Below are 18,035 nucleotides of genomic sequence, written 5' to 3'. Positions count from 1 at the left end.
CTTCTAACTCCACAGTCTTCCTTTGCTCCCCTGCTTTTACATCTTAGCCAATGTTTCCCTGTCTTGCTGCTTTTTGCCTGCTGGACTCCACCTCTTCTGCTTGCCCTTTCTGCCAAACCCAAACCAAAAGTGATGAAATAACGAAGCAGGGCAGTCATTAAATAAAAGCCACAGTTAAGAAATCATCCTGAATAGCTTTTGTGACATACAAATGTATGTAACATGCGCAGCTCTGCAATACTTGCACAGGAAAGGCACAAGAGAGCCTGCTAGTATTTCAAACTAATGCCTACAGCAGACAACAGCATCCATGCATCTCAGCTCAAATTCTACAATATTACCTGTTAGCCCAGAAAACTCAAGACTAATGTGTTTTTAACTCAATTCTGGCAATAAAAAAAAATTAAATCTTTACACTAATAGACAGTGATTGATTCTTGCAGTTACACTTAATCCTTTATAGCTTCTAAAAAAAAAAATCTAATAGTCCCTTAAAGTCCCTGGTGCAAAGGAACCCGAGTGTGGCTTTAACGTAGTCTTAACTACTTTTCATGCCTCCTTTTGTTAGGTTGGTCGGCTGGGCAAGAAGCAACACGTGGGAGCACCTCACATGCAGGTTGATTTAGCCAAAACACACGTGGACTGAGGCCTTTTAGCTGACAGTTGGAGCATAAAGAGGACAAGCGCCAAGTCCCTCCTCCAAAAGAGGGTTTTAGTAGAATTTCTCCCATGTACCCAGCTTTCACGATGCTTGTAAGAGTTTATCTGGAGACACTCACCCTGTCTATCAAATCTGGATAAAAACTGACAAAAGGAACTCTGCAACTCTGCTTCCTTACCAAAACAGACTACATCCCCAATTCAACGGCTGACAATATTTGTTGTTCTTCACTACATCCATGTGACTAAAAAATTCACATCTCCTTGACATGAAAAATGACTGAGAGCTTATCCATATATTACAGCAGATTTTGATAAAACACCTTGCATGTGCTGCATAAAGACAGTTTCAGGACAAGGCTGAAGAAACTGCTATCCATCATGCACTTGTTTAACTGGGGTTTGCCTGAGAATAAGATTCTTAACAATTTTAACAGGGCAGATGAGAAATAATTAGAGCTTTCTAACTTTCAACCAAGTTGGAAGCAGAAATAGAGTGACAAGAAGTTAGAGTATTCAATTTTAAAGAATTTGGCCACGAATTCCCTACAGAACATAGATATTCTTCACACTTCTTGCACGTTTGTTTCAATGGCTTCCCTACTTACCTTCTATAAACCTAAAAGGAAAAATTCTGGATTACACACCATGCACACTGTCTGTTACTGTGTTACTGAAGCCTTTCGTGTCAACACAGAATTTACTCAAAGATGACTAACGGCAGCAAAGCAGATGGGATCGCAAAAGCAGAGGGAAATCACAGCATGTTTCGTATTCTTGTTTTGTTCACTTACTCTGGGAAGCTGCAGATCCAAATCCTCCACTGGAGGAACCAAAAGGATTCTTACTGGCTGCATCCTGGCTTGGTTTTCCTCCCAAACCACTGAAGAAACCTCCACCTCTCCCACCACTTCCAGCTCCAAACAAGCCTCCGCTGGAAGAAGACGGCTGCTAGGACAGAAAAAGGACAAAAAGGTGATTCAAGAGAAATCAAAGCTGCACATTCCCCCAGGGCTGATTCTTCTGTCTGGCCTATTCTGTTGAATGCATGAAGGGCTTGATGAACCAGGAAGCAATTACCTTCCAACTCCAAATGCCATGAAATCTTATCTAAATCTCCCTTAAACCTTATCTACGATACAGAATAAAGCTTTTGAAACTTGCCTACGCTGTCCACGTGCCCCTTAGCATGAACGAAGGCAGGTGACTTACAACATCTCTATCTTATCTGGCATGTGGTAAAACATTTGTCTCTCCATACCCCCTGGAAGACAATACAGATGCTGCTTTAGTGTTCCCTACAATAGCAAATATCTTTGGTACAGGTTGCGACACCTTGTATTAAGCATGTCAAACTGTATTTTTATTTCTTTTTTAATATATCAGAAATAGGTAGGGAACCCTGAACAAGTCCACAATACGTAACAGCCCCATGTTTCTGCAAAACCAGTAAATACTTGCCTGGCCGAAGACAGTGCCTCCAGTGTTAGCTGCCTGCCCAAACACAGAACCTGTGTTACTAGAACCAAAACCTGCCAAGAAAAGAAAGGAAAATAAACCACCAGAACTATTACCAGGGTGAAAGACAATTCAGGGAGGTGACACTAGTTCAGAACAGGGAAAGGACAGGTCTCCCATGCCAAAACAGAGATACAAATGATGTTACCCAATGTATGTAGGCTGGACAAATTTAAAGTATGTGCTAGCACACAAATAATAAATTCCACTGTAAGTTTATTTGAAAGTCATTCTCCTTTTCTCTTTGGCCAACATGAAAACAAACAGAAAATAGAGGGTTTTTTTACTTGTGGGATCGTTGCTAACAATATAAGAGAACTGGATTTCTGTTAACATTGCTATAAGGGTGCTGCAGGTCTTGAACAAGCGCTGTAGCATCCTGATTTCCCTTCTGTAGGGAGAGGCTCAGCTTTATTTCCTAAAGATTCCCGTTATAGATAGTGAAACGTTTTGATTAAAAAAAGAACTCCTCATTCCATTTCCCAGTTCATTTAAATGTGCATTTTGTAATTCAACTTGCATTTCTATAATTAGGAACACCTTTCTCAAGCAGAGTTCACTTCCCCCAATTTAACTATTCTCTGGTACTGTAGTTAAAAATCAGCAAGCGGTTTGCCTACAGTGCCACCACTTAATTAAATGAACCCAATTAGTTTTTCTTGCTTAGAAATACATGTTCTCTATTATCGCTATGTACTTTTCACTTATCCCTGAGATCTCTCTGAAGATTGTACAGACAAAGCTTCAGAAAAACACAACAATATATTATAGCAACATGGAGAACAAAAGGAGACTTGACAAAACAGCTTTGGTCTGTGCAAGTGTTGCGTTTAAATGCGTAGACAGGTAGCTGGTGGTCATGTTATATTTAATTTTGAGGTCTTTCCAAGTGCAAAACCGGATTTAACAGATTAGTTCCTTGCTAACCTGTCACTTTGAGGGTTTAACAGACTGTTTTTGCCTCCTCAGATCATGATACAGGAATACATAATTCATAATTAAGTCAAGGTAGGCTTTTAAGTATAAAAAGAATGCAAGAGTGGATTGAAAAGGTGACATTCAGAGGTCTACTGATGAATAGTGAAGCAGAGCAAAAGCTTCTTTGGTTTCCAACATTAGCTTCCCGCTCACACACACTGTAGCTCCTATTCTTACTGATTGAAAACAAACAAACAAAAACCCCCCAACAAAACAAAACCAAAAAATGCAAAGCAAAAATTGTCAAGTGCCACAGGGGAAAGAAAATAGCACCAAAAAATGTCTTGTGTCTCCCTGAGGTTTGTTCTTACCTGAAGCCTGGCAGAAGCTGAACCCAGCAGATGATGTGGTAGTAGTGACGGCGGCAGAGCTACCAAAGACTGATCCTCCTTGCCCAAATCCGGTGTTCTGCCCGAACACCAGAGGGCTGCTTTGGCCAAACAACCCACCTCCCGTGCTGGCAGACGGCTGTCCAAAGGAGAAGGAGCTGGCGCTGTTGGTGCTAGCCGGCACTCCAAAAATGGTGCCGCTGCTGGAGGCTGCTGTGGAAGCCGCTGGCTGGCCAAAAGCTGGCGCTGTCCCAAACCCAGACTGGCTAAAAGTAAAACCACTCGAAGAACTGCTCGCTGGTTGCCCAAAGGTCGGTGCTTGTCCAAACGCTGGTTGACCAAAGCCCCCGGTAGTGGCGGTGCCAAAAGCAGAGGTACCAAAAGCAGAGCTGGCAGCCTGTGTGGTAGCGGTGGCAGTGGACAAGGTGCTGGTGGTGAGTTGCCCAAATGGAGAGGATGCTGTGGTACCTGCTGGGAGTTGTCCAAAAACAGGTGGTGTGGCAGGAGTGGCAGCTGTATCACCAGCGGGCTGGCTGAACGCTGAGCCAGAAGAGCTGGAACTTGGAGGCTGAGAGAACACTGAGGAGCCTGCAGACGTGGGGGCAAACACAGAGGCACCGACAGTCGGGCTCTGAACACACGTAGTAACGTCAGAGGTAGCGGCCAACGCGTTTGTTGCTTCTGCAGGAGAGGCAATGTTTGTTGTGCAGGTTGTTGCTGAGATGTTCTGATCTGGTGGGGCAGATGCAGAGATGGTGGGAAGCACCGGTGGCTTCACATCACTTGTGGAGGCAGGAGCAGCAACAGCCTCAGAGGGAGGTGCTGCCAATGTGGTGCCAGAGCTCGCAGAGCCGGCATCCCCAGCTGTGGTCTGGGGTAAAAGAGGTTCTTTAACAGGCTCCGAAAGCTGTACCTGTGGCTGAGATGACTGCGGCATTGGAGGTGAAGAGCCAGCTGCTGCAGCTTCATTTTCAGATGGCTTTTCTGTCACGGGTGGTAATTTGGCATCCCCTGCACCCTTATTAGGAGTTGCGGCGGGGACAGCAGTTTGTGATGAACTCAAGAAACTTCCAAATGAGAGAGATGTTGAAGTAGAGAGAGTAGAAGGGGTAGAGGTGGACGTGCTCATACTGTTTGCTTGCTGAATACCGAATGAAAAGGGAGGTTTGTTAGCACTAGAGCCTCCAAGATTAAACACCCCAGAAGACCCCGTGCTGGTTATCTGGACATTGCCGAAGAGATTGCCCGTGGCACTAGTGCTGATGGCCGGGGATGACGCGCCAGCAGATGTGCCTGATGTTGAAGCAGCTTCTCCAGCTTTTCCTAATGACAGGGGAGCACCAAAAGTAAACCCAGAAGGTATTGTAGATACTTTTGTTGACTGTGCTCCTGCAACACTGGTAGATGGTGCTTTAGTGGTGGTCTTGGCATTTTCATCTACTTGACCAACACGTAATCCTGAGAAGCTCCCAAGAGTTTCACCAGCTAGATTGCTCTGAAACAACTGATCTCCTGGTTTAGATAGAGAGACATCCAACTTGCCAGAAGCTGTGGAGGGAGCAGGAGATGATGTTGCAGCAGGTTTGTTTGACTGGGTGCCATCTGCTGAGGAGCTATTTCCTACTAAGGCTCCTGGAGCACTTGTTGGCTTGAAGGACCCAAAAGCAAAGGAGCCCTCAGCAGCTACTCCAAATTTGGAACTCCCAGCAAGTGGAAATGAATCAGGTTGGGCGGATTCTTTAGCAGGGGCTGTTAGGGAGAAAGACAGGCGTTACAAACTGAGTTATGGTAAGCAAAGCTCATTTATCATCCTCACAGTAACAGCATGCTTTAGTGCTCCACAGAGTGTTCAAGAGACAGCGCTCTTGCCTCAGAACTATAAAGCTCTGGACCATCAGGAAACTGCCACTTCCATGTGCATTCAGGAGACAACAGTGACATCTGAAACCTTTATGGACAGGGTTGAAGTGACAAACACTGTTACTTCCATGTCACTTCATTTAACTCTCCTTCTATTTGAGTACAGACAATTTCAGCCTTTGGCTCCCATCTCTTTTTCAAGAGTTTGATAAAACCATAAGAGACCTGGTTACTACAGACCATTTGCTGTTAACCATTTTCACCCCTGGCTTGAAGACAGTGTATTAGTCTTTGGACTATGGGTTGGTTTGAACAAGGTACAGGAAATCTGCATGGAGATCAAATGACAAAAAGCAAAAGCCGCTTAGCACAGCTGGTATTATCCTTGGTTTTTATCCTGTAAATATGTTAAGTATGTTTAAGTATATTAGTAACTGACACTGAATAATGTAGCATTTCTTTCCTCCTGAGGCACTGAAATTCCTTCTGTTCTTCCATTACCAGCTAAGAGAGGCAAAGGTGTTTCTACCATTCCGCAGTGCAGCATGAAGTAACTGCCCTCACACAAGGCTGTGGTTTACAATTCTGTCCCCTGCGCCTCCCACTCCTCCTTTAATCAGTGCTATTAACCTAAGCTTTGACATTAACTGAATCTTCAAGTTTTAAGTCAAGTTAGTTCTCTCTGCTTAAGGTCAGAGCATTAGTAGCATTGCTGTGGCTGTGACGGTCTAAGGATATAAGGAAGCCAAGATTTGTAAGAAGAGGTGTTATCTTTTATCAGAGGAACCAATAACATTAGAAGTGAGTTTTTGACCACACAGTCTCTCTTGCAAGGCTGAAATTAGAGGCAGAAAACTTTGAGAATATTATAAAGTAGACATATCAGTCCCCTTTTTCCAGACTGGGCAAATATGATCTACCTATGAAATGCAAAGGCAACCTATATATTGTCACCTCAACTTGAGGAGCAACACAAGCCACCCCAAGCATTCCCCTCCTGTTAATAAATGCTCATTTCACTTAATAAAGCTTTGTGTCTGACCACCTCGGCAACTTTAAAATCTACAGATTAGAGACAGCAGAGGAAGTGATTATAAATGTTACTGTTTTCATAAACCAGTACCTCCTATATGTTCTTGGCAGCAAATATTTTGCTTACTCTTTAATTGAGAGGCAGGTGGCCTAGATTTCTGTGCATCACAGGGCATAATCCAGCATATGGATATAATGTTATTGCAGCTACTGCAATTTTAATAATAGAACTGCAACATAAAACAAGAACCACACAAATTAGGAAGAGTAAGTGTTCTCTCAGCAGGGATGTGATGTTGTTTGCACCCTCTTCCAAACTAACCTTGCGAGGAAGCGAGGCTGGACAGCGTCGGTGATGAAGCAGCTGATGTGACACCGCCAAAAGTAAACCCAGACCTACAAGGAAAGAGGAGAAAGGGAAAGAATGGCACTTCACTCAAAGTGCTGAAACTTCCAGCCCCATGATTAACACAACTTTGAGACTCAGATTTCCAGTACAGTCTTGCATAAAGTCAGGCACAAGAACAGTTCCTCCAACAACTAAAGAGGCAGAGAGAAGCACGCACACAGACTGGGCTCCATTTTTTCCCCCTCTGATAAGGCTTCTAGAGGGCTAAAGACAGTTCAAAGTTGGCAGCTGAACACCACACACCAAATCCTGACAGCTTTTGGGACATGAAAGAACAGAAGTCACAGTGGTGACTGAGTTTGTTTAAAATTAGAAGAGTTAAAACCTAAGAGACAGTGCATGTACAAAGCAGAAAAACTGGATACTACCACCCATCAAAACAAGGAGATTGCTCATAGCAAGACAGAAGTTACTCTTGATTTTCTTGGTTAGTTACAAACCGAAAAATCTCAAAGCAACATGATACCGTGTCAAATTCTCACAGATCTTCAGACCCCATTCAGGTAGGTTTCCACAAACACAAATGTCTCCCAAGAACTCTGGTGCAACCCCTGCCCGCAAACTACCATTTGCAGGTGCCCATTTTACAGCACTATGCACCTTGTAGGTAACACTCACTGTACCAGCTGGTACACTCATATTTAACAACTACAAAGAAACGTCAACGTTCATACAGACCCCACAGAAGAAAACGAGAACGCTTTGCTAAGCTGTGCTGTTGTTGCTGGGACTGATGTCACTGTAGAAGAAGTCACTGCTGTAACTGTTTTTACTGTCCCTTGTCCTGTAAATTACAAGAACAAGTCTTACAAATAAAAAAAGCACTCTGTCATCCAATTATCAAAAAAGAAAGGAATAGTTTGTACACAGTCTGGAATTTTATCTCTTGGAAACAAAGCTTTTTTGTTATTTATACCAGGTCTGATATTTGTGCACAGAAATATTCCTGCTACTGTTACAATGACAGGGAATACATGAATTATTTCAAAGATTTAAGGAAAAAGTATATATCTGATTAGAGCAAAGACAAGTGTAATCATCTTGACAATTAAATGATTAAAAAGAAAATCAAGACATTCTCAGTATAGTTTCTCATCTACATATCAAAACACATTTGAAATATAAAGGGAGTGCTATCAAATTCAGGAGCTTACATTTTCAATAAAACAGAATTTAAGAAGTGTTTGCCAAGTCAAATATGATTCCTAGTTATTTTTACTGCTTCTTACCCCAGCTACGAGGCAACCTACATCCATGGATTAAAGGCAGAAGAGCAAGAAATGGATTTCAGACATTTATGCAAGAGGCTTATAAAACCACGTCCAATGCAAGCATTATACACATTAAAAATCAATTCATTCCTTCCCTAAGAGTCTCCTCTTCCCCCATTTGCACTGACTGATGTAAACTGAGCATTCCTTTCCTCCTAAGCTGTGTACAGCAGAGCACAGTATCTGAACTGGCTTTGAAATTGGTCACAAAGCCCAGGGCACAAAAGACCCAGGACCTGAATTAGCTCATTTCAGACCAGTCCAGGTACTCCTATGGTGCTGCAGCCTGTGGTATAGAAATACTCAAGTCAGACATCAACGTATGGAAAAACTATTCCTGTTGCTTCAGGATGTAATCACTTTCCTGCACAAATGCAACGTTTCATGTTTAAAAAACAAACCAGCAAAGATATCTGCTCTTGATTTGCTGTCAAACTACAGTAGCCTTTGACAGATGTACTTTGAACATTTCTTGTTAAGTTAGATATTCTGAGTCCACTTTGAATGAGGAATTGTGTCCTTGAATTCTAGATGCAGGCACAGAGACAAAACATAGGGTTGCACACAAAACCACTACCCTGCTCTTCCGTACTTTGGTTTTTCTAATTCTCTCCCTCAAGACTGGCAGAGCAGCCCCTCAGTGGGGGCAGATCTTTTCTCCTCAGCGTCTTCACTCTCTGGTTTGTGCGCCCTGACAGGTGGCAAGAGACATCCAGCTCTTACTTCCATCTCCACCAAAGGCAACTTACCTGGGAGTTTGTTGCCAGATGACGTTGGACCAGATGTAGATACCATAGGAGTGGGTGCACACACGGAGGAAGGCGGAGCCTGTCCCTTCAGTGAGCTTGTTAGAGGTGTCTGAAAACACAAAACCACTTCAGGTCAGTGCAGTCTGTCCATTAACAAAGGTCCTTCTGACTTTGGTCTGGTATTACGAGAGTCACGCAATGACTTCAGAACAAACTAGAGGAAGGTGATCAAATAGTTTGGAAACGTCCTTCAATCTTGGGCCCATTAAGTCTTGACTGTTAAGTACAGAATCAATACTCAACTTTTTCAATGAGTCTCTTGCAGAGGCCAGTAAGGCTCCGTGGGCAACAGCTCAATGATTCTGAGGGACAAAGACTCCTGCGTGGTTTTTTGATGTGTGAATGTAAAAACTATCAGCTGGTCAACCAACATTTTCAATAGAATAACAGGACAGGTAAACTATTCTGTCCCTTGATTGCCAAGCTGTGTTGGTTTTGTGGGATTTTGTTTTGTATTGGGTTGTTTTGGTGAAATTTAGGTATATCTAGCCTAATACAGTTTCTTGGTAGTCGCAACCCTTAGAGTTGCAAGGTTGTGACCATTAGAAAACGCAAGTCTTCAAAAGAGAGAAAAAGCAAGACATAACAAAGATATGCTTGGCATCACACTGTTGAGGTCACAAATAAACACATAGCTGGCCGAGAACGCAGGACAAGCTGCAAGAAGATTTTTAGATAACCTGTTCACCAACAATTAAATCGCCAAACTGTGCTGAGCCAGGTACAGCTTTCCACAGGGAAAGGGTTCCACAGCAAGATACCTGTTTAGCTTGATTTGTAGCAACAGTTGCCAAAACCTGGTGGACTGCTTGGGCTGCAGAGTGAGGTACAGATGACCTTGAAAGGAAAAATTAGAACATTACACTAATAACTAGTCCAAATGAAGACTTCCTCCCCTCCCCGAAAGTACAGCTTCCACAGGTCTTGAACAACCACCGTTATTAAAGATTCCACACACAACTCGAAACGAACAAATCTGATTAGGGAATAAACCTCTTAAATGAATCAGCCACATTTAACAAAGGAAGTCTGCAAATGTCTTTAAAGCTCTAGACTTAAACGATAAAGTCTTCTTCACACGCTCTTGCCATCGAAGAGAGTCAGGCCTTTCTATTTTACAGGGAGTTGATGAAAAATCAGCAGGTAAGGAGATTACAATTTTATGCCTAGTGGATAACAAATTTAAGAAGCTTCCTTTATAGCGTGGAGCCCAGACAAGTACACGCAACTCTCAGAAATGCTGAGCAAGGAGATTAAGCTGGGGGTGCAGAGGAAGCACTTCATGTCTTTCAAGTGTAGTATAAACATTAACAAAGTCATGGCAAGAACTGTGATAAAATTAACCTATATTCTATATTATAGATTAGGAAATATTGACTATGAAACAGATTGTACATCAGAGCATGCAGATTGCTGCAGAGCGGCACCTGCTTCCGGGGTGAAGCATCTACACACTGTGGGCCATTAACACACAAAATCACCATAACCTGGGAACAACCACCCGATTTTAGCCTCTCCTCAAATCCGTGGCTCACCAGGTTCAGCAGCTGAAACAGGCAGTAACAAAAGCCTTCAGAAGCACAACAAATTCAGTGCTGACTGCATTCTCTGGGTGGCAAAGGCCAGCTTTCTCTTAGCCTAGCAGGCTCTTTCCATCTTGACCCAGGTGGGTGTTCCTTCAGGCAATGAGCAACCTCTGTACTATAGAAAGGGCTGAGGCTGCAAATCCAGCCAGTAAGTGCATCTGTGTGAAGTCATATATCTCCTAAGCACGAGAACTCCCAAACTGCATTTACCATATAGTCAGCTACAGGCCAGTTCAGAGAAATTTCCTACCATATTCCAAAGGAAGGGGACACGCACATGAAACAGCAATTTTGCATAGCCATTTGGTTTTGGATAGGGTTTTGTGCCTTAAACAGCTTTGCGTTATTAGTAAGTCCTTCCTTCCAGCAATGAGCGCTTGCTCTCTATACATGAAACTATACATGAATAACTGGACCGGGACCCCCAATACACCCAGCCACAGGTCACTGAGGAACTGATAACAACTGAAAAATCATTACTGCTTAACAACCCGAAGAGTGTGCTGTGGCAGCAAAAGAGAGCCAGGATGTCTGAAGTAGCAAAAACTGATGAATTAACTTTGCTGGGTGAATGCTCTTTATTTTAGTGCTGATTCTGACTGGCAGGCGCAGGTTCATTTGGGTAGAATTTTTAGGGAGTTTATGAGGTCAGCTATAAAATATGACTGTAAAAAGCCTTCAAGATATCAAGCTAGCTGGTGCTCTATAAATTAGAGAGATCAATCCTGCCAGCCTAAAACTACTTGAAAGTAAGACAGGTCTTTAACTGCAGTTCAAGAGAAAACCAGTCTCAGATATGTACCGTTTGCTCATGTCCTTGTCTATGTACAGTCAGTACTCTCTACTTTTTTCATCGTATTTTTGATGAAACAAAGGGTGGAGAACTCTTCCAGGTCATAACACTGCTTTTAGCAGCACTTCCCAAGCAGAGCTGTTTGCAAATTTTACTTTCAAAAGATGTAGCATTGCCCTTCTCCCTCTCAGTTTATCACTAGTAGGAGAAAATAAGATAGTAAAAAGCTCCCAAAGTATTTCCCAATTAAAATGTAGAAGAAACCATGAATTTCAAGGTCAGCAGCTGAGTGCCACCGTGGTAGGACTGTTCTCTTTTTGAAAAGCTGCAAAGGAATTTCACCTTTTTTCTTTGGCAGTGAAGGTTACACACACATATGAAAACTAGAAATTATGTAACAGCAGACACTGTTCTAGAAGCTGCACATGTAGCCCACAGATATATGAATAAAGCATTTGCAACTCCATGTGGACTTATAATCAGATGTATGTGCTGCGTTTATCCTGCTTTACGCAGTAACTTCAGCTTTGCTCAGACTTTTCAGTAGCGCCCTTGCTTCTCCAGCCCAGCCCAACCATGCCACGTATTATCTTGGTCTTAAACAACAGTAGAAACTCCACGCAAAGACAGTTTCAAGGTCATTATGACAAGAGGGGAAAAGGACTAATTCTGCGGCTAATGACAGAGCCTGGTGATAAGACAGAAATCTCTGGAATGAGCTGAGCTGGCTTTCGTCTGTAGGGGGCAGAGAAGTAGGAAAGCCAAGTGCCGCAGTTAACTCGCAAGAAATCTTAAACTCAAGGTTAAATACCTGATCAGTCCCTACTGACACTAAATTCTGATATTAAAAAATTTGAGACCAATTTCCAGAAGAGCCAGAGCACAGTTCTGCCTCAGGGGGTGAATCTGGGAACAGACAGAAGAGGCGTAACTCCAGAAAAGGTTCTCTCCGTAATGGATGATGAAGTAGGACAGCTTCAGCTCACAGACCACACTCAGCAACAGAGGGGTGCACTCCCCTCGCAGAAAGAGGCAGAACAGGGGTAGTGACTGGAGAGATACCAGATCCAAAGTACGTATTAGCAGCGAAATCACTGGATCCCAAAAGCAGGGGATGCACTAAAACGCATTTCACAGACTAATGGAGAAGGAGGTTAATACCAGTCTCATTGTTTGTTCAGAACAAGCCATTAGCAAATCCTTGAATGACCTGGAAAGAAAATATGTCTTCCTTTCATTCCATAAACCCAATACTCTAAAAACGCATCCACTTTAGGCCTTACATAGACTATGTAAAATACTACTACTGCTCCCCACCGGCAGCTGTGCTCTATTGCAAGTGTTACCCAAGGTTATCAGAAAGAAGGGGAGCACCTACTCACCCTATTACCGTGGAAACAGCTGGAGTCAATGCACTATTCTTGAGTTCTCGAACATTCACCACCTGAGGAACGTTCTTCAGAGTTGATTCAGTCAAGGAGGTGCTTACAGCTTTAAGAAAAAAAAAAAAATGTAAAGATTATCTCCATATTAAGTATTTCATTCAATATGGTGGCTGTAAGTAATCCATGCAAGTTTCTAGAAGGTATGTGGTGTATCTGTCCCAAAACATTTGTTATCTCAGCCTTCAACAAGGACACCAGAGAAGACAGCCTTCTATATAGCTGGTACATTTCTGCTTGTTAGTTGACCCAGACTAATTATTCTTACCAACTTTCCCTTGCCCGCATTGTAACACCTTAGGTTAACAGAAATGACCTGCACAGTTATAACCCAGCCTCTGGCAGAATTCATGTCACTAGTCCTCGTTCTGCACTGATGCGTTCCTTGGTCAAGGAAAATAAATTAATCCAATTCCTGTACCAGTAATGGAATTTTGTTTCTTTTCTGCGCTGATGCTGCAGTACTGGCGAAGCACTGAGAAATATCTAAAACCAAATGAGAAAAGCTTAAATTGGGGAACCTTTCTCCTGCCAACTCACAACCTTACAAGCAGAACCAAGGCTTAACTCAGTGCTTCACCTTTAACTTTTCAATATGAAAACTGTTTTACAATTCAGATCTTTAATTGCATAGCTAATAATGAAGAGTTATTAATATAGGCCAGTGACATCCTTTCTCTGCTCTCCAACAGCTTCCTGCACACAGATCAGCCGTCGTGCCAGGATCTCCAAAGCCACTGACATTTCTGTCACTGCACAAAGACACCTGATGTGAGAGTTTCTCAGGCATTTCATACTGCAACTTACAGGAATGAAAAACCCAAAGGGAACAAATACAGATCTACATCACACTTTGTTTGAGAGTACTAGATTCCCATGAAAGCCACATTCAACTGCCCAGAGCTCCCTTGGGCCATCAGCCAGCCTTTACCTGGGGCCTGGCTGGCCATCTGCCTCCGCAGGGCTGCGGCAGCGGCTGCTTGCGGTGCTGGAACGGTGACGGTGGGAGCGGGGGCCCCATGTTTCACCGTCTTTGTTGCAAGCATTGTACTGTCCGCCCCTTGTGGTATGACTCTGTTTGAAGACGTAGGCACTAAAAAATGAAAAATAGGGAAAAAAAAAGAAAATTATACTTTACTATATCTCTACAAATCAGGGCAACTTGAAAGCCTTTGCTGAACTGCTCCTCTAAGTACACCAGTTCGTTCTGACCAGACTGACGCACAGGGCTTTTAAACACTCAACACAATCTGTCCCTGGCAGTTTCTGTATATCCCAATGAATTCAGCCAGTTAATCTCAATAGTTGTCATTTCAATGCATTAGATGACTTTCAGTTTGCTGTTACAGACACTTCTGCTGACACCTTATTTTTCTCTCTGGCAAGACATATTAAAAAACCCCTCTCTTGTACAAAGAAAACTGAGGATACGCAAATGTAGTTCTTATTGTGACTCTGTGGGCTCAGAACTCCTGACCTTGGCCACACCAACCAAATGCAGTAATACTTCAGTTCCCTGGACTTTGCTTTAAGTGTATGCCATTATTTCTTAAAATAATGCCCAAAGTACTAAAGGAATACAATGGTCAGTCCGATCTGAAAGAAACAGGGTATCAGAAAAACACAGTCAATGAGTCGAGACATTTTAGTACTTTTAGCTCAAGTTCATGAGACTACAATGTCACTCTGGAAACCTGGCAATGTACATCTGCACGCTGCAATCTCATTCTTCCAGGATCTGAAGCACTGGCAATAGATACAGTGGTTAAAGATATCGACAAGGATACACGCAGAATAGACATTGCAAAAACAACTCGCACAAAGTACCCAGGGGAAGGTGCTGTTTCCCAAAGGACGGAGACTGAGGCATCAAACCAGGCTGGATAGAGGGGGTTCGGACCACAGGAGCATGACGAGGGACTTGGACTGGAGCAGCCTCTTCTTCCTGGTCCACTGTCTGTGAATCTTCATTCTCCAGTGACTGGGAAACTGAGGATGTTGAGCTGACTTCATCCAAATCTTCATAATATCTTGTCGACAAGAAGGCAGATCGGGACAAACTTGCTGCAATATCAGAAACAAAATCACGTCTGTGTATTGAGAGAACCATCCGGCCTAACAGCCAAGACACAGACACCCTATTCTAGGCTTCTTTTAATCCTGCATTTATAGGATTTAATTTCTTAACTGCCAGGAAAGGCAGCCTTCAACATGACAGTAACTGAAGGAGACTCTTACTGGGAGCAGATGGGGGAAGAGGAAATGAGAAGCAGGGGTTGAAGAGCGAGAAGCTAAAAGCTAACTTGAGGACTGACAGCAGGTAAGTCATCCTCCTGGAAAGCATTTCAGAATTCTATGGTAACTAAAGGTTTACCTGGAGCTGTAGACCTAACTGGTGGAGTTTTCCTCTTGGCTAGAAAATTCCTCAGCTGTGCCTGTTTCACAGGGGATAATTTAGCTGGAAAATAAAGACAGTTATCAGTCTATAATCAAACTGCAAGTCAAAAAAAGTAATTCACGTTATTCACATTTATGGTGTGAAGGCCAGGAGAAAGAATAAATTACCGGGTACTTTAGGCAGAGGTTTGGTATGTGATTCCAGGGTAGTTTTCATCAAGGCATTGCGCAGGCTTTCAAGGTCACTGTCAAAACTGGAACAAGGCAGAGCAGTCAAAAACCACGGTCAGCAGAAAGAAACCAACCAAATCAGGAACAAAAGGAACCACTAGAACCACTGGCTCATCTGGAAGAACAATTGGCTCCTCTAAACACTGCTATTTAAACACTTGCATCTTTAATTTGAAAACTCTAAGAGCCATGCACTGTTTCCCCTGGGTTTGGACAGAAAACCAGCAGTACTCAGCCTAGAGGCTCAGTTATCCTGTTTACTATAAAACCTATAACTTTTAGGGGAAATCTCCAGTAATCATCAAACTGCGCGTCACAGAATCTAACCAAGGAGTTTCTGTATTACCTGGGCATAGCTTAGTATCATTTTTAGGACATCTTGTCCTCCCACACCACATCCACAGAACATAATTCTTTGAGGAATATGTGCTTCCACATTGCTGGGGGCAAGAGAGGAGTGTCAACACCACTCAGGAATTCGTGTTCCACATACCTTTGAGCACTGCTAAGAGAAGATGTATCACTGGGAACACTCCACTGAGATGTCTGATTATACAGTCGGAGCTGCTGCAGGCTGTTCACGAGCTGATTTAGTCTCTTCCTCTGCTGATTGATTATTTCCCGGTTATTAGCCAGGGTGTTGAACAAAGTCTCTCGTTCAGGAACTATCAGACGCCTCAAGAAATCAGATGAAGAGACAGGCATAAGGACCATTCTATGTATCTGGCCAAGAGCAGGCACACATATGCAAAGTAGTTTAGTGGTTCTACCTACTTAAACTCCACGAGGTCAAACATGGTTTTGTTTGAACACCAAAACAGTCCAGTTCATTTCAAATGAATATTTCTCCTTTGGAGATGCTGCAAGTTTATTTCTTTAGCTCATTTACTGTAAACTGTTTCATTTATTAGCTACCACCAATTGATGCATTTGGTTTCTACAAAGTTTATTTTACAGTTTTTTTTTCTATAAGCACTATTTACACTGTACACAGAGACGCAGCAACCTTATAACATATGTGGAGCCAAATAGTCTGAGCCTATAACTCCCATTAGGTGTCTTAGTCAAGGTTTACTCCTAGACTCTCTTGAAAAAGATCATACTGTTAAATGGAAAAAGGCTTCTTTCTGTTGATTAGAGACTAACGCCTGATTCACTGACGCGTTCCTTACAGTTGTTCTGCATTCCAGTTTCAGTTACTTACTTCTGCTTTCTCTTCTGTTCCAGGTGCCGATCCCACTCCAAATCCAGAACATCGTTCACATCCTGAACAGCAAACTTCACGTATTGGTGCAAGCGTCGAATTTCCTACCACGCAAAATAAAGTCAGTTTTTAATTCACTTCAGTTTCAGGTGAAGAAGCTGAAGACCGTTTGAGCTCATTGAGTCCAAGCCATGTGGCACTTTCCCGTATTTCTGCCTGGAAAGTTTTATCAGCACAACAGAACTCAACACAGCGAAAATTTACTTATCAATGGAGTAGCCAGGGAGCCTGGCTGGGACACACTATCCCAGCTCTCAACTAGAAATAGTACTTTCTGTAATCACCAGGTCTTTACAAAAATGGTTTTACAAACATCAGGCACTATACAAAACAAACCTTAGTTCAAATCTCATTTCCAGAACATGAGTCATTTGCTCACATTTTACAATGTTAAAACTTGTAACAATTATAGGTGATCAAAGCTTTGCAGGCTATTCACATGGCTCTGGGATACCAGCATTCACAGACTATGATTCATGAGAGCATTCAAGCATTCACAAATACAACTCCCACAATAAGGCAAAGAATTAACAAGATTTTTATAGGTAGGAAAATAATAATTAAAAAAATAAAGCACAGAGAGAGTAAAGTGACTTATCCACGACCACAACTAAGCCAGAGGCCTCTGGCTAGAAGCCCTGCCCCCTAAACAAGACCAGTCTTGCTATTGTCATCCCTCCAGCACAAACATGACTTTAACTCTGATCTGGTAAAATGGAAATGGAAGCTGCAGTTGGTTTCAGCTCAACAAAGCACTCAAATAAAATGATGAAGTGGACAAGTAACACAGCTTGGGAAAAATCCCACTGCAACTGCTTTCAAGACGCAGCACCCATCCTCAATCCAAATTCAGAAAGTTGACCTGAAAGCTCCCTCCTTACATTCCACATCTCTCCCACTGTTATTCTTTCCTCATGATCCCCTCTCTACATTAGTGAAACAAGCATTTCAAGATTATCATCTCTCTGAAGTCACAAGCATAAGCTTGAAATGTCACAGAGCAGGCAAGCAATTAAGACTGTGAATCAATCTACAGAACCCAGGTGAAGATTAGGGATCAGACCTAAAAGAAATGACTTCATGTCAGCTGATTTCTAGTAACTGGCCGTGTGTGCCCTCTTGATACCTACTGTAACAAAGATGACATTCAACTATATCTTCAGCAAGCTGGTCAAACTTCTAGAGGGGAACTTATGAGCATACAAAAGACCGAGTATCATTAGTAGGGCACATTCACTCTATTTTGCTTAGGGTTAAATAGCCCTCTCATCACCAGAGCTGTAACAAAGAGTGCCTCATTCACCCCACCTTCTTTTCATCTCTTTGAAAGTCTTTTTATGTGCTGCTGGTTATTTTCTTTTGTGCTCCAGCTTTTAGAATATCATTTAGCTTTATGCTCCATCATCCATGAAATTAACCACACAATTCTCTAAGTCATAATAAATCAAATTGTTCT

General features: G+C 42.6%; 1 protein-coding gene across 2 annotated transcripts in view; it reads right to left on the bottom strand.

Annotated features, from left to right (window-relative positions):
- The window catches only part of NUP214 (nucleoporin 214), a 39,327-nt gene that overhangs the window by 7,784 nt on the left and 13,508 nt on the right, over positions 1-18,035 (bottom strand). The window contains exons 18-31 of one of the 2 annotated variants that reach the window (XM_071817517.1): positions 16,520-16,623; positions 15,809-15,991; positions 15,253-15,338; positions 15,062-15,145; positions 14,515-14,751; positions 13,619-13,780; positions 12,628-12,736; positions 9,628-9,703; positions 8,807-8,915; positions 7,465-7,570; positions 6,700-6,773; positions 3,468-5,234; positions 2,122-2,192; positions 1,455-1,611 (exon numbers count right to left, since the gene is read on the bottom strand). In XM_071817517.1, coding sequence (XP_071673618.1) covers positions 1,455-1,611; positions 2,122-2,192; positions 3,468-5,234; positions 6,700-6,773; positions 7,465-7,570; positions 8,807-8,915; positions 9,628-9,703; positions 12,628-12,736; positions 13,619-13,780; positions 14,515-14,751; positions 15,062-15,145; positions 15,253-15,338; positions 15,809-15,991; positions 16,520-16,623 — 3,325 coding nt within the window. The remainder of the gene's footprint in view (positions 1-1,454; positions 1,612-2,121; positions 2,193-3,467; positions 5,235-6,699; positions 6,774-7,464; positions 7,571-8,806; positions 8,916-9,627; positions 9,704-12,627; positions 12,737-13,618; positions 13,781-14,514; positions 14,752-15,061; positions 15,146-15,252; positions 15,339-15,808; positions 15,992-16,519; positions 16,624-18,035) is intronic. The other variant, XM_065853863.2, reaches the window with a different exon arrangement.

Source organism: Patagioenas fasciata, chromosome 20 (genome assembly GCF_037038585.1).
Source record: "Patagioenas fasciata isolate bPatFas1 chromosome 20, bPatFas1.hap1, whole genome shotgun sequence".
NCBI lineage: Eukaryota > Metazoa > Chordata > Aves > Columbiformes > Columbidae > Patagioenas > Patagioenas fasciata.
Note: the sequence above shows the minus strand (reverse complement) of the source record. Positions and strands in the feature narration are given on the sequence as shown.